Here is a 16707-nt window from a genome sequence, read left to right on the forward strand (position 1 = left end):
CTATTTCCTATGAACTTTGCAAATAAATCTAAAGATTCTCAATTCCTTGAGAATAATAATATTACTACAAGAGCAATTGTCACGAAAGTCATAATTCCCTTTATATGCAAGAATTTATTGAATAAATTAACCTTTTTGTACCAAGACATTGTACAAATCTTGATCTTTTTCAGATGCTTTATATTTCACCTTTATTCTGAAGATGTTGAGCACTAATCCTGCCAGACTGAGTAGGGGTACGAGGTTGCCCTGGCCCTTCTCCGGCTAAAATAGACGCAGCATGTAATCTTGATCGCAGTATCAGAGACATTGGATGCTGCCAGTACTGCAATGCCCTCAGACTTCGAACAACTGGTACAGACGATACAATCTCTAGCTTTCGTTCCACATTTTTGGGTAAGTCATCCAAGTCTGAGAAAAATACAATATTTTAAAGATTACTGTCGTATCTATATCACTCAACAATTTTTTGAACAAATGAAAATCTACTCTTTCACTGCAGCTGTTTATTATTTATCACTATCCTTAAATTATCACTACAAGCAGTCCACGGTTATCGGCAGGGATTCCGTTCCCATGGGTGTGCCGATAAGCGAAAACCACCATTGACCGAAACTCGCCAATTTATGGCGCCATAATGGCACTTATGGCGCTGATAACCGGTTATTGGCGCCATAAGCACCCTTAGGGCGCACCATAAGAACTCCTATGGCACTGATACCTGGAACTCAGCCCGTTATGGCGGCATAAATTGCTGATTTTAGCGCCATAAAACCAGATCGCCAATAAATGAGTCCCCGGTTATCAGTGGTCTCGGTTAATGGCAATCTGGTTTTGCCATAAAATCAGCGATTTATGGCGCCATAACGGGACGACTTTCGGTTATCGGATAATATAGAGTTATGGCATACACCTAACAGAGGCACCATTGACCGGTTATTGCTGCCATTAACCGAAACTTGGCACCAAAGCACCATAAATTGCCAAGTTTCAGTTAATGGGAGTTTTCACTTATCAGTACCCTGCCAATAACGGAACCGGGAACTGCTCGTACCATATTATGTGACTTGCAATTGTAATTTTGTAAAAGAACAGAAAATTATTAGAAATAACATGAATAACCCGCTACAATTATAGCTGATATTCTTACAAGTGTCTTGGAAAAGAGGCCCCACCAGGGTTGGGAATATCCACTTTCAACTTCCTGCGGTAGGTACAAAACATTTATGAGAGTTTTTTTTTCATACCTTGAGTATTTGCGTGTCTTCCTCTTTCCACTGACATGTTTTCTTAAACTGGCTAACATTAGATCTTTACAAAGTTCTGACATCAGAACTTACAAAATATAAGAAATGCAGTGTATTCAATCTTCTGTTAAAAAGAAGAAAAAAAAAACTAAAGGAATTACTGAGAAGTTAGCTACAGTTCTGACAGTTAATTGGTAGTTATCCCACTATATCAAAACTAAAAGAAAGTTAAGTTATTCAACTTACTTGTAGATAAAAATAAACACTAACTTAGAATAAAAAGAATGGAAATTCTTGACCACAGAATAGAAAATTGATGAAACCCCAGGAGGTAGGGCTTATTACTACAGACAGATACTAACTATGCTTATTACCTAAGAACTGAAGGTCCACTTGCTCTCATGCAATTACAGCCACTATTCACTGTATTTACTTCAGAGGGACTATACCAGATGGTTACAGGACCATGAAAAGGGCTAAGTTACTGATTTTCTGTGAACAAATAATTGTTTCCAAAGTTATGGAATTTTTAAAGATAAATGTGAGCCATTATATGGTCTTGCATCATCATTATCTGTTCTGGGTAAGGTCAGAGTCAGATAACAACCCCCTAGTTCAGCAAGAAGCTAAAAGAATTGAAACTCTTAATACTGTGTTGGAACATTATAACACTCACCATAAATAATTTCTCTTAGTACATCAACATTCAGCTGGAGAACACCTCTTCTGACATACTGCATGAAGACATGATGAGGTAAACATCTGTAAGCAAGATATGACAAGAAAGAGTTGTAGCCTTGTGGGAGTGGATAAGCCACAGCTTCCGTAGCGGAATGATAACGCTCTAGGAGAGTGAAGAGACGATTGGCAACAGCTTCATCCAGCTGCTCTCTGAAACAAACAAACAGGACATCTAATGATATTTAAAGATATTGCACAATTCTGGCTTTCATACTCTCAGTTCTACATTTAAGATTAATTTCACGAAAGAAATTTATTACAATGTGAGGCAGACTAAGAAGAATATGTAAGAAGTATAACAAATTTAAAGTAATTTATTCCATTACTTTACTTACATAAAACTGAAGCCTTTTTCACCCTTTTCTGTAGGAATCAAGGTCTGTGATGAACAGAGAATTGAACATAATCGACGAGACACCTGAAATTGACAGGTAGATTTTAAAATCTTCATGAAAATGCAACATATCAGCTGAATAATAAGATTTCCCTTAATGATATAATTTCAAATTAGTACTACAGGCAGTCCCCGGTTATCGGCAGGGGTTTTGTTCTCAGCGTGGTGCTGATGAGCGAAAACTGCCATTAACCGAAACTCGGTGATTTATGGCGCCGGATTTGGTTAATGGCACAGATAACCGGTTAATGGCATCTCTGTTAGGTATGTTATGATGCCGTAACTCTATTATCACCATCTTACTGCGCCAATAACCAAAACTCAGCCAGTTATGGCGCCATAAATCGCCGATTTTATGGTGCTAGATAAGCACCATAAAACCGGATCGCCATTAACCAAGTCTGCTGACAACCGGGGACTGCCTGTTTCCTTTGGGGATAAGGCAGTCCCCTGGTTACAATGGGTTCAGCTTATGATGTTCCGAGGTTAAGGCGCTTTTAAATTATATTCATCAGAAATTATTTCCAGGGTTACGACGCCTACAACCCTCATCTGGCAGAAGAAATATGACACCAAAAATGCAAAATAATCAGTATTTGAAGGCTTTTTTTATGAAAAATGCAAGAAAAATGCAGTTTACTCAGTTGTGAATGCACCCAAAGCATTAAAAGTAAGGTTTTCTTAGGATTTTTTACGATGTTCCGGTTTCCGACGATTTTCGGCTTACGACGCGTCTCAAGAACGGAACCCCCGTCGTAACTTGGGGACTGCCTGTATACTGTATATTCTCCAGCCTAGATCTTTATTCCGACTGTGAATGGACGGGAATCGTAAATTGTCAGGCCTGGGCTAAAACTGGACAGAGATTCTGGCCATCACACTACTCTGCATCTCAAATAAGGCCTCTTCTATAATTCATCAAAAGCAAGTTATTCGCAGTAACAACAACACATTTCATTATTCCTACCTGAAGTTGTGCGCAAACATATTTACTGGCGACCGCATGCACTCGCATTGGAGATTCATGTGGAAAATGCTTTAAACAGTACATACTTAGTTCTCTTAAAGTCTGGAAAAGAAAATATCTCAATTAGTACAATTGGACCATGAGTTAAAAAATAAGATTCAAATATATATATATTTATATAATTTCATTTTGTACTTCAAAACACAAAAAATCAGTGTTCATTTCTGTCATGTCAACTAACATACCATATTTGTTGGCATATTAAACTGTCACAGCAACTTATCAGAAAGGAACCTTAAGAATAAATTTTTTTTTTATATTTATGTACTATATGTATGTAGATACTATATATGTATATATAGTGGAAGCATATTGCTGAGCTTCATCTACCATCTGATACATAAACATGTGATCATGCATGTAATATGTGCATATCAATGCAAAGATTTGGTTACGAATGTTAGGAACTATTTAACAATATAAAACTGAAAAATAGGTACTAATAGTGTTAATTGATAATGAATAACAAAATGACAGTTCAGGATTTATGTATGGCATTTTAGGATTTCTCTCATGCAAGGGAAAATTCCAATTCAAGTGGCAACAACTCGAGGTTGCAGGTTACAAAGGATTTTACTGTAGTCGAAGAACAAAGTCAAGCTGGAGGATGAAGTAACAAGAAATACCTTCTATATTCAAGTGCAAATTTAAGCAAATCTGATGAACTGCATACCATTCATAAGGCTGAATTGAATTTTGCGTAAAGATTCAATAAAATGAATACAGTTTTTCATACCACTGAGAGAAGGTGCTCTAATTTTGATGAAGTTGTGTTTTCTGCTTCATTGAAGGGGAGAGGGTCAAACATGAGATGAGCCAAAGTGATACCCAAGGAAGTGATGGTGAGGCCACCAACAAGAGGACTTGCAGGAGACACAGGAGTGCTACCTCTAGACAGAGCTTCAGGCTGTTGAATAACGAAGGAAATTAATAAGAGACAATGTGCAGTAGTACTCAAAATATAGGTTAAATCCAACGAATATTCCGGTTATGGAAGAATTAATTCTACATTCACCATATACTACATTACCTGCTGACTTCATGAAAGTTCCCTACATACAAACATAGAACAGGATTACCTGTACTATACTGTATAACCTTTGTTATTTCCCAGGATTAATTTCTGACCTAAGTTAGCTTTCAGTTGGTCTGCATTTCCTTTGTAACCTAGCTGTGGGCCATAAAGAACATTTTGTTTTCCTTGTTTAAATTCTTATTATGCATAACAGTTGTGTAGCACACATATTGCCAACAGTATCTAACTAAATGTAGAGATAAGTACATTTCACTAACACTAAATTGTGACCTCTTCAGCCAACTTATACAATGTGGTAAGTAGAGTAAATTTTAAAGTAATAAAATTATGAACAAACACTAGACTTGAAAACTTGAATGATCACATCTCAAAAGATTCATAGGCCAGAATTTACTTAGAAGGAGGATTATCAGCAACTCAAATAATCTTACCAGTAAAACTGAGTTGGGTTTTACATCTTTTGACCTTTCATCTTTCTCACTAATTCAACCACATATCTACAGTATATAAAATCATTAATATTTCTTGTACACTTTGGTCTGGCCAAAATTACAACAATTAGAGAACAGATTACATATAATTAAATTCCAGCTGGGGACCTTAGGTGGTCACAGTAGTCAGGTCCATGAAGGCTAAATACAAAAATTGAATGTAGCAAAACTCTGTACGTACTGATATGTACAGTAATAATGAAAAAAAGACATCTAATGCCAATAATCATAGAAATATTATAGCAATGACAGATTCTGCAGATGACACTGTAAAACTGGGGATTAAACATTTGGAAACAAACACCTCATTTTCCCATCTTTTCCACAATTTAGATCTTCTTGCCTCACTGAATATCGTTCACCTTACAGTAGTTTTGAATTATCCAAGCAGTTTCCTGTGAACATCTGCATGGCAGAGTAGTAGCGAAGCGTGTTTGTGAGGCATCTTAGAATGTCATTGTGAACAACAGTGATACATTTCATGGTCTCTCAGGTATAGCTCGTCCAAAGGGAACACCCATATATACCACCTACTGTAGCAGTGCGAGAGGAAGAGCAGCACTTTCACATCTCAGTGACAGAAGGCAAACCTCCTTGCAATCATGTTGTTATTGCACATGGCTCTGTTCTATGTCTGCCTTATCTTTTAGGCTGCCTGTGATAATGTGACCCAAATATGGAAATTTGTGCACAAATTCCAGCCGATGATTTCCAAGGAAAATCTGTGGTTTTACAATATGCTTAAGTGATCTCAGGAGCAGCAACATGCACTAGGTCTTTGTTTCATTGAATAAGATATCAAAATCCTCTGCATATTGGCAGCAAGTGTCAATGAGTTGCTTGAGACCTTGCATTGATGGGGAAATCAGAACCATATCATCAGTGTAACAGAGGTTGTTTATACATAATTGTTTCGTTGACAGTGCATCCTATTGGGAGTGAGTTCAGTTTGATATTCAGGGCATCTGTGTATGTATTAAACAGGTATGGAGAGAGAATGACCCTTTGCAGAGGCCCGTTTAAGGTGCCGAAGGTGTACGACAATACGTTACCCCATCTGACACAGAATTGTTGTGTGGTGAACCAGCAATATAAAATGCCAATTAATATAGAGGTGATCCTTGTTTTTGCAGCTTCAGGTAGTTCACTCTGTCACATGCTTTTCTCACATCTCCAAAACACAGGAAAACAGGAGAGGCTGATGATAGGTAATAGTTCAGCAATTCTTTCAGTATATAGATGAAAGTGTTGTTTGAGTGGTATGCTTTAAATCCAAACTGGTTGTCAGAGGTGTTTGAAAGGGTTGAAGTCTCACTAGTAGAACAGACTCCAGTATCTTCGACACGATCATATATAACTGAAGTTATATAACTTCACAGGTTAAGTAGCAGTGACTGAGGATGGAAGATGAGAGTTGGGAAAAGAATTCTGCTGGGGACCCCTCTGACCTGAAGAGACCAGTGACATCTTGTGATGAGTCCAAAAACTCCTGTAAAACTGTTCTCACATGAGTTTCAAGTGTAAGAAGCCATCAGATGTTTGACAGAACCCAAAAAACTCACTGGAAGCCATCTCAACAGGCCTGCACAGTGAATGTGGTATCCCACCAGACCAAACCTGAAGTGCAATATCCATTGTTCTAGCCAGCAAGGCTGGTTGCAGAAGAATATGGAGGAAGATTAATTTTCAAGGACACAGCAACAAATCTGACAAAGGAAATCTCTGGGTCTGTAACTCGGCTATGGACATCTCTGCAGAGAAGGACAATCCCATGTAGCATGACACCAAAACAACAGAGGTACAGGGCTCTCTGTAGAAGTGAAAGTCCTCATTGCCAGCTTATACAAGACCCTGACCCTTCTGGACTGCAGGAAGGAGACGAAGAAAGTGTTGTCAACAAGGATTTCCCAATGAGACAGTCACCACTCAAGGCCAGTCATGCCTCCTGTGCGCGTGCTGTAGCATCGCGAAGGTCCAGCAGGTACTGAAGGAGAGCGCGCGTCAGAACATCTCTGAGAGGAGTCTCTACTGCCTCTCTGAGAGTCACTGCTGGTTCTCGAAGAAGGTGTGTCAGGAGGAGTCCGAGGACCCTGTCAAGGGACAATGCGAAGCTGTAGGGCCCGCATCCCTGAAGGCAGGCAGATAGGAGGACGAATCTGGCCAGCATCGAGAGGAGCCTCCACAGGGGAGGGCTCCGGAGGCTGCAACGCAGAGAGAAGGGCATCATTCTTGACAGGACAGCTGGTTGAGGCTGACTCCTCTGTAGAGACTTAAGGAGGGAGACACAGCCCCAGAGGAGAGCGCTGTTTGACGGCAGGCCAGGAAGTCCCAACGAAGGCCACAAAACACGAAGGGCATCATCAACATGAACTGAAAGGCAAGGCACATCCTTAGAAGGGTCAGGTCTTCCTGTTTCGCCATAGAAGTTAATTCATTGCTCTTATACGCCTCAGTCCCGGAGGAATGCGACACCGAAAGTCCCAATGGACGAGTCCCCGACAAGGAGGCAGTAGGTTTGGGTCGCTTGGTCTTCGAGGAAGAACTCGAAGGTGAAGAATCCCTCTTCCTCTTTTTACTTCGCCTCCGATATACTCAACCCACTTGGCAGGCGACCAGGTACGACACTCCTTACAGGGGGATTCCGATGTACAGGAATGCCCTCACCAAGGGCAAAGTGAGTGAGGGTCTCTGTCAATCCTGCTCATGAAAAGTCCCACACCTCTGACCAGGGACACCAGGGCAGGAACGCATAACCACCTCATCAGTCATACTTGCATTTACCTAGAAAAAGAAAAAGAATGTGATAAATATTTCAACAAGACAGTGAGCGAAAGAGAGAGATCTTTCCTCGCTGCTGGCTGTAATCAAAGTGACTACTCAGTGAGCCAGTGGGAAGGCGGTGCTTCCACACCGCAGGGCAGGTAACTACCGGCCCAGTAGTTAACTACCTCAGTATAAAAGAATGCATTAGCCGGTAGTTTCAGCTGAGCAGCAATCTATCCTAAGTAAAGGACGGAAGGTTTGTATACGGTGTAGGAACAAACAGACTTTCCATAGTAATGACTGATGTGAGACAATTCAACAGAAACTGCCATGATACTCAAAACATTAACTGGACTTTCATTACAACAGCATCCTTTAAGATGAAAGAAGTCTAAACTTGAATTAATAAAACACTAATAGTACAGCAGCCTATAAAAAATAACTCCAAAGGGTTAAATAAAATTACACACCTTGTATGAGTCTAATGAAACCATCAGCTTGTCAACAACATCTGTAAGACTAAAGCGATTGTGGTGCCTGCGGCTAGTGTGCTCCCAAAGTTTTGTCCAAGTGTCAGAAAGTGATCTCACAACCCGTTCTCGTGGTGACAGCAGCATGATGCATGCATTTTCTAGGAAGCAGTAGGATATTCTAACATTTTCTTCAACGGGCGATTCCTGTAAATATAAAAAGACTTTGAAGTAATAGGTTTACAAAGATTTCAAGTAGAGAATACCTTTCATGTAGAGCCGAACAGTTGAACAAATGCAGTAAGTTAGTATATTGATAGCCATAGGGTGGTTGTAGTGAGAGTGGAGAAACCACCATTCCTGTCCATCTGGTTGCTTTAGGGATTTAAAGGTGTGATAGAGGTGGGATATAATACAATAAAAGGGTCTAGTATGTATACAGGGAAAAACACAAATAACTTTTTAAAAACTGATTTGCTTATGGGATAACAAATCTGATACCTTATAAGGGGAAACTTACTCTTTAAATGGAAGGTTATCCCAAAAGTGTGTGGAAACATTTAATCAAGAAGAAAATATTCTTGGGTTCGAGAAAAGTCCACAAAAAACATTCTTCTCAGGGACCCTACTTTTCTCAGAGGCTAGAAAAGTAGAGCCCTATACTGCAACCCCTAAAAGTTGGGGAAAGCACTTTCCAGGAATCATGGCACTCCCCATAGGGAATGACAAGTTGCCAGGCGGCATAACCTAACTATTCCTTGGTAATGGGATCTGGAAACCAAAAGAATCAAACTGAATCATACAAAAGAGAGGGTTTGGGTAAGTTCTGTCATGTTATCTGCCACCTTGTAGAGTGAAGATGTATTCTATACTAAATAGAATCGCTTGTTTGTTGTGCAATTACCTTACCTCAACTGAAGTTTTCCAGCATGTACTTCAACCTAATTGGTGCTCCAAGAGGTAAGGGAGGGATCCATACACACCATACCATACTGTCCAAAAGGAGTTAGTGATTACGCATAACCTGTTGAGCAGCACTACAGGTCCTAAGGAGGTTTCCAAAGAACTTGTTAGCATAGCCACTCACACAGAATGAGGTAAAAGTGGTATATCCATGCCAGACGGCCTCCCTCATTGTATGCATACTTTTTAAGCTCAGACTAGGAACAGAAGCATCTCGTATAAGTTACCCCAGTGAAACCCCAAAGGGAAGAAACCAAGAAACTAAGTGACCAATTCCCTGAGTGTTGGACAACTTAAGAAATCCATGCAATTCTCCCATTCTTTTCACCAAGGCCATAACCAAGTGAAAAACAGTCTTCAAAGTTTAGTCTTTGTCTGAAGCCAAAGGCTGTGGCTCATAAGGAGACTTAGACTCCCTACTGCCAGAGACATCCCATTCCCGAGGTTGAAGTTCTGTAGCGGAAAAGACTTCAAAATCTCTCATCAGCATGGACATTCCTCAAAACAGTATCCAATCCCTTCAGTTTAAATGCTTTGACAATGTTGAATGATAGCCCTTCACTGCAGAGACTGAAAGGGACTTGTCTTCGTGAAGAAAGATAAGGAAGTGTGCCATTAGATGAAGAGAAGCTCTGATTGGAGGGTACCCTTTCTATGACACCAATCACAGAGAATGACCCACTTCCCTTAACAAACAGTGGTAAAAGGCATACAGAGGTAACCTGACATTTCCTGTACAGGCAGTCCCCGGGTTACGATGGGTTTGGCTTACGACGTTCCGAGGTTAAGGCGCTTTTCAATTATGTTCATCAGAACTTATTTCCAGGGTTACGACGCCTACAACACTGATCTGGCAGAAGAAATATGACACCAAAAATGCAAAATAATCAATATTTGAAGGTTTTTTTGATGAAAAAATGCAATAAGAATGCAGTTTACATAGTTTTTAATGCACCCAAAGAATTAAAAGTAAGGGTTTCTTAGAATTTTTGATGATGTTCCGGCTTACGACGATTTTCGGCTTACAACGCATCTCAGAACGGAACCCCCGTCATAACCCAGGGACTGCCTTATAGCCATGCGAGAAAAACCTCTCTCTTGGAGAATGCACTGAATGACCTCTACATGTTAAGTGAAGGAAGTGATCTGACCAATGGTACCTCTGAAGGTGGGGTTGACAAAGAAGATTGCAACACAGTTATTCATAGGTTTAGAATGACAAAAACTCAGTTGATTGTTCTTCAAAGAAGACAGATGGTGGAAATGCTTACACATCCAAACAGTCCCAGAAGTATTGGAATGAATCTTCCATCATTACCCAATGATCTGGAATTGGAGAGCTAATGACTGGAAGTTTCATGTTTAGCCTGGTCACAAAAAGAGTAGAGAGGAACCCCATATTTTAAAACAGATTTTTTGTTACTTGGGGATGTAGATACCACTTTATACCCATCATCTGAATCTAGCATATTTTGGTTGCCTGGGATGTGCCTGGCCTACAGCATTACTGAATGGAGAACTGCCCACCCTTGGATGTTCACAGGATAGGATTTGGCATCGTAATAGTAGTAGTAATAGGTGGATTTTGGGTATGTAATGCTCCATTATCGGTTTATTTATCGCTTACTTCAGCTTGTATTTTGTGTTTCAAATGTCATAAATAAGAGGAAATAACACAATAACAAGGCAAAACCCAAGTGTTTTTTTACCCCACCCATAACCTGCTTTCCCATCGGTCCCCCTTATCCGTAGATAAGAGTTGTAAGCATAATTCTCCCAAGTGATTTACCCCACCCAAAACCCCGCATTCCCATCAATCCCCTTGCCGTAGGATAGAGTTGTAAGGCATTAGGGTAACAACCACCTTGGATCCATTGTACTCATGTGGATCAGCCTTATTCTCTCGATATTTAATAGGTGAAAGAAGAATACAATTACATCTTTAAGCATACCATTCAATAGACTGAAGTTCTGTCACAAAATGTAATATATGAAAGAGCCATACAAACTAAAATAAGCATGTGAGGTCTTCATAAAATATGTTTTAAGGGCAGTTTTTAAATCCAATATGGCGTCGTCGGCCTCCAGTCCCTTTCATGACCGGCATTGATCCAACGTCCTTCTCAACCTTCCCAGTGCTCATTTGAACAATATTACGTATTTATGTAACGTTTTGTTGATCTTACTCAAGATTGCAGTTGTAATCAGCACAATAAAACAACATTTTGTTGCCTATATAAGTGAAAGTATGAAACTTCTTATTCCCGGGGTCATGGTTTGAAATTGACACACTGCAGACTCTCAATTGGTTCTTTATCACAGGTGTAGAAGCTTGCCATTCAATTGAGCTCCCTATTCAAGAGCTATAAATTTGTAAAACTTGGACACTGAATATTTTGTGTCTCATTTGATATGACATTAACCTGAGTAATTTAATTTTAAATGTTCTGGATGAAAGTTCTTGGGAAAGTAATTTTTGTATGAATATTGTGCACCACTGTTATCTTTTGTTGATTATTGGAACTTATTGAGTATTGTTTCCTTGTTAATAAAGAAATACTATTTTTATATGGAAGGATTTCACTTGTATAATAATACTCTCCTTGATTTAAAATAAGTCCTTTGTTATTTTTTGTTTTTTCTTTTTGTTTAGAGAAAATAAATTACTTTTCCACTCGGGTTTTCATGGCATAACACTCAATAGCAGACCACATTTTACCAAAACTACTGTTTATGATCATACCAAAAATTCTGGAGGACTCTTGGGCCAATTTAATCCTGAAATCTAACCCAAAATATTGGGGCTCTTCAAGCTGGTGCCCAAAAAGCTGAAAACCGTGACAAGTAAGCTCTGACCAGAAGAAAAACCTGTAGGAACTAGGCAACAGTACAATACAGCATCTTGTTACTTCGACGCAACCCTCAAAGACGTTGTCAAAATTTAAACTACCGTCATTTCTCCTCCATATTACCTCCCCCGTTACATTTGACAATGTCTCCTTACACTCACAACACTCACACTAAATTGATGTCTGAAACACCCAAGGATGCTTGAATGCAGATCCCCTGTATCTTGTTTGAGGACCCTCATACATTCTCTCAGTTACATCGCCATTCACTTCTTCCAAACCACTTTCATTCAAATTTCCATTATCTCCCACACTACTATCCTCCCAAATCTCAATCACTACTTCATCAACATCTTCTAGCTCTGGTCCCAATAGCTCCCCTATTTCTGCTATCAAACCACTCAGTTCATCCATACTTCTGTCAAACTCTTCCAAAGATTTATCCATCCTGTCAACTACCTCCTTACTACTTGGTTTCCTTCCCACTGAGGTCTCACTTTATCCATGTTAACTCAAACCCACATACACTATAAGTATCATTCATTCCCTCAAAGTCATCCGTACTACATGTTTTATCAACCATTTGCACTCTACCACAAACATCCTTATCATGCCATTCAAGCTTCTTCTTTCCACTTCCTTTCTCTACACTCTTCCGCTTTCTTCCATACTCAACCAACACTAACTGGCAATCTCCCAGACCCATCTGTTCACCAACACTCAGCTCATACTTATTCACCCTCAACCATTCACTCATCACATTCTCCTGAATATTCTGTGGTACTTCCCTCCACTTACGGATCTGGTAATGGTGTGCCCTAACCTCATCCATCCCTCCACCTACTTGCAATTTCCCCAAAACATAACTCAATCCAACCGGTCCCACTTCTAAAATCTCAAAAAGCCCTTCCAATTTCTCTCTTACCTTATTCCCATTCATTCTTCCCATCTCAACCACCTATTTCAACACTTTATCCCGAATCTTAAAACTTTCAAACCTTTCACTCACTTTTTTCCACAAATCCTGATTACTCTCTGACAGACCCAAAAGTGGCCTAACATCCTTTCAATATTCAACACATACTTGCATGGAGACATACCTATACTCTTCTGCAGTGTTGTGTTATATGCCCACACTGCACGTCCTACATACATATCGCAATCATTGTCGCATTTAATCATCCAGTCCTTTCAGCCAAATCATTCGCACTGGGCATATACGGAGTAGAATATATATGCACAATACGCCATTCCTTCAGCATTTCTTCAAATTCCCATCCAACATACTCAATCCATTGCATCATAAACTTCCTCAATTTATTTATTGTTGTGCTTTTATGTTTATGGCAGTACAGTAATTCTCAGCAAGTGGTAAGAGGATTGAAAATGGTGGAAGAAAGGTCCCAGCTGGATCTGCCAACTTCACCATGCAAAACTCCTCACAAAGAGGGGGAAGGCATCTTGTCCTTCCTCTTTCTCTTGCTAAATCTTTCCCATGAGGAAATGCCTAATCTACACATTCCTCACATGGTGAAGAATGGACAAAGACCTCACCTTGACAATAAGAACAAAACTTATTGGGCTCTACATACATAGAGAAAAGAAGCAGATATGTACGTTGCCTACGACCCTCAAAGTGCATACATTATTCTTGTTTATTCTCCATACATACATAGAGAAAAGAAGCAGCCACATGTTTGCCAACAACCATTATATGTAGTACATATACATTCTTGTTTATTCTCTATGTGAGAAAAAATGCAACAACTGAGACAAAAATACAAAAAAACAAGACACAAATGAATGTGAACTGTGAACTCAGCTACACCCATCCAAGGAAGAGGAAGAGAACAGTAATGCACAACCTCATCAATATGTATATGGTGGCAGTGTTGGTTTTCCCTCTCTCTCACCAGCGCCACCATAAGGTTATCATTACAGCTACTTTCATTCAACATTCACCATTCAGCTATGCACAAAAGATATTCCCCATTTAAAAGGCATTGGTTTGTATTCCAGCAGAAAAAAAAATACTCTACACAGTATTTTAAAAAATAGCTATCACAGTACCAAGTAAATGTGGCGGAATTTCCATTTCCTGTTCACTTGTGTACATAACAGATATGGTGAAACTGGTGTGATACAGAAACTATCTAATTGTACTAATTCTTAGGACAAAAACAAAAAAAAACTGTAAAGCTCCAGTATTTGTTAATCGGTAGTTTGGTTACCAGTGCAATAATGCCAAAATTTCAGTGACTGATAGACAGTCTACGTTAATACATCTACATTGCCTCTAGTTATTACAAACATTTTTTTCAAAGCTCATCAGAACAAAATTTAATAACTTTTGTAATTTTAACGGCTATTACTAAAACTTAAAATTAATAAACCGATGCTAAAAACTCTTCAAGAAATTATAAAGACTTGTACTCTACCTAAGATAAACTTATATAAATGTCCCAGTATAATACTCCTTTCATTCTGAAAATTATACACTACACCAAATGCAACAGCAGGTCAAAAACTCACACACAATAATGAACTAGTGAACACGAAGAAATTACATTAATAAATCATTCACCCAATATCTGCTTAAAAGGATGCTTTGTTATGTTTTCTCTTCTTTTACTGACCATCTGGATTTGAACAGATACATATGCCCATCTCTATGACGTTATACTAGTTAAAAACTTACGATATATTCAGTGTCTGATGTGAAAGGGGCTGTCGTGATGGGAAGAAGGGAGATTAGATGACCAGCATCTGAATCTATGTGTTTGTGGACAGCAGCATACGTTCACTGACCAAGTATCCTGTAGCAGGGCTGGGGTGTCAAGATTGTAAAGATCTTCACATACACTCCACATGAGCTGAAAATTTAATAATTCATTAAAATAGTGTCATTAATTTTCTTGAAATACAAGTCAAGAATCCCTTATCAAAAATTCCCAAAAGCCAGAAACTTTTTTACTGACATGATGTGGCAGTAATGGAAATTTCCACAAAATACTAGGACTTCTCAGGCAAACTGCAAATAGTATCTTTTTATCATCCATAGTATTGTGATTTGTAGTATATTGTTCTAAAAAAATATAGAAAATAACAAGCAGACCCTGGGTTACATCAGGTTTGGGTTTACGTCATTCCAGACTTACAGCGCTTGCCTCACAGTGCCACTAACCCAGATTTTTCAGCACCATAAGTGGATTTACAGTACCGTTACCTGGACTTGAGGTATTAATAGCACTGCGAGTGCTATTTATGATGCTTTGGGTTACGGCGATTTTCGGCTTACGGAGCGCCACTGGGACGGAATCCCTGCCGTAAACCAGGGACTGCCTTACATATTTACAAAGTCTTCAGCCTCAGTGAATAAAGTGCAGTTGCTTATGTTGAATCACAAGTGTTGAGCATGGGGTTAAGATTAGCATTTTTGTATGCCAGTAAATAACAATACATATCACAGTACGTACATATCTATCTTCAATAAGCTTCAAATTGCAGTAGCGTACCATAACAACTAATCTGTAGTGTGTTTGTGAGAGAGAGAGAGAGAGAGAGAGAGAGAGAGAGAGAGAGAGAGAAAAGAGGGGGTGGCAAAATGCTGAGAAATGAATTAGGGAAGTCTGAAGAGGAACTAAGAAGATATTAATAGCAACTGCGCAAGGTATAAAGGAAGGTGAAAATGATATTTATAGAATATCAAACTCAAGGGAAAAGCAAAGACAAAAATCTCGGTCAGTCAAGAATCATCAAAGATAAAGACGGATATGTTTTGCATAACAATAATGTTAAAATGGAACAAAGAATATGAAAGAGAGGGTTTTGGGAGGTAAGGAGGTTGAGGGGCCAGTGATGGAAATAATCTATGCATGTATAGAGGACTATAAGTATCATGATGAACAGGCAAACTAAGCCTATCAGGGGTGTAAAGCATGTTGGAGGTTATACATGGTATAGATTTAAGGGGGAAGAATGGACACAAACTGTTAAGGGGAATCTAGGATGAGAAAGTAATGCCAAATACTTGGAAGAAAGTCATATGTAATTACTAATGGTTAGGTTAAAAAAATATATTTAGAGTACCATCAGGACATTAGCAATATACTGCTATTATTAGTTTAAAATGTACATATTCATAAAGAAACAAAATATTTGATATGGACATGTATAGTCAACAAATTTGTCATAACTTATATCTTTAAAATCAACTTCCTTTATTATATCTATATGAGTAAGGATGAATCCAAATGCTAATGAGCAAGATATTCATCATCATTCAACAAGTCATTGAGGTGTTAATGGATATGTCTGCAAAAGTTAGGTTAATGCAAAACACAGAAATATGTTTGTTATCATACTACAAATATGTACAAGACTCAAGTAACAGGCTGGGAGTGTGAGACAAAAAGATAGAAGTGGTCATGCTTAAGATAGTCCTGACTTTCTTTCATTTATGGGGAAATGTTATGGTGTATACTATTTGTTTACATTAACAATTACCCTTGTGTATGTAAGAAAAATATTTGTGTTAGCCTCATGCATAAAAGACACTGTAAGGGGATGGGAGTGTACTGTAGAGAGGGTAGGAGATGTTGTGTTTATCCTTTTATTATTTGTTTGTAACTAGTGTTATGTATATGTTAAGGAGTTTTATACGAAATGCTAAATGTAAGATACGTACTGCAAATATAAATGTGAACCTTTTTTTATGGCACTAGTC

The 16707-nt window shown here is 38.8% G+C and overlaps 1 protein-coding gene across 1 annotated transcript in view; it reads right to left on the reverse strand.

Moving 5' to 3' along the window:
• The window catches only part of LOC135219961 (protein pigeon-like), a 198669-nt gene that overhangs the window by 89967 nt on the left and 91995 nt on the right, over positions 1-16707 (reverse strand). The window contains 8 exon segments of the mRNA XM_064257205.1: positions 190-411; positions 1924-2138; positions 2324-2406; positions 3350-3451; positions 4146-4316; positions 8170-8376; positions 14680-14797; positions 14799-14854. Of these exon segments, the coding sequence (XP_064113275.1) occupies positions 190-411; positions 1924-2138; positions 2324-2406; positions 3350-3451; positions 4146-4316; positions 8170-8376; positions 14680-14797; positions 14799-14854 (1174 nt within the window).

This window comes from Macrobrachium nipponense, chromosome 1, assembly GCF_015104395.2.
Source record: "Macrobrachium nipponense isolate FS-2020 chromosome 1, ASM1510439v2, whole genome shotgun sequence".
In the NCBI taxonomy this organism is placed as follows: domain Eukaryota; kingdom Metazoa; phylum Arthropoda; class Malacostraca; order Decapoda; family Palaemonidae; genus Macrobrachium; species Macrobrachium nipponense.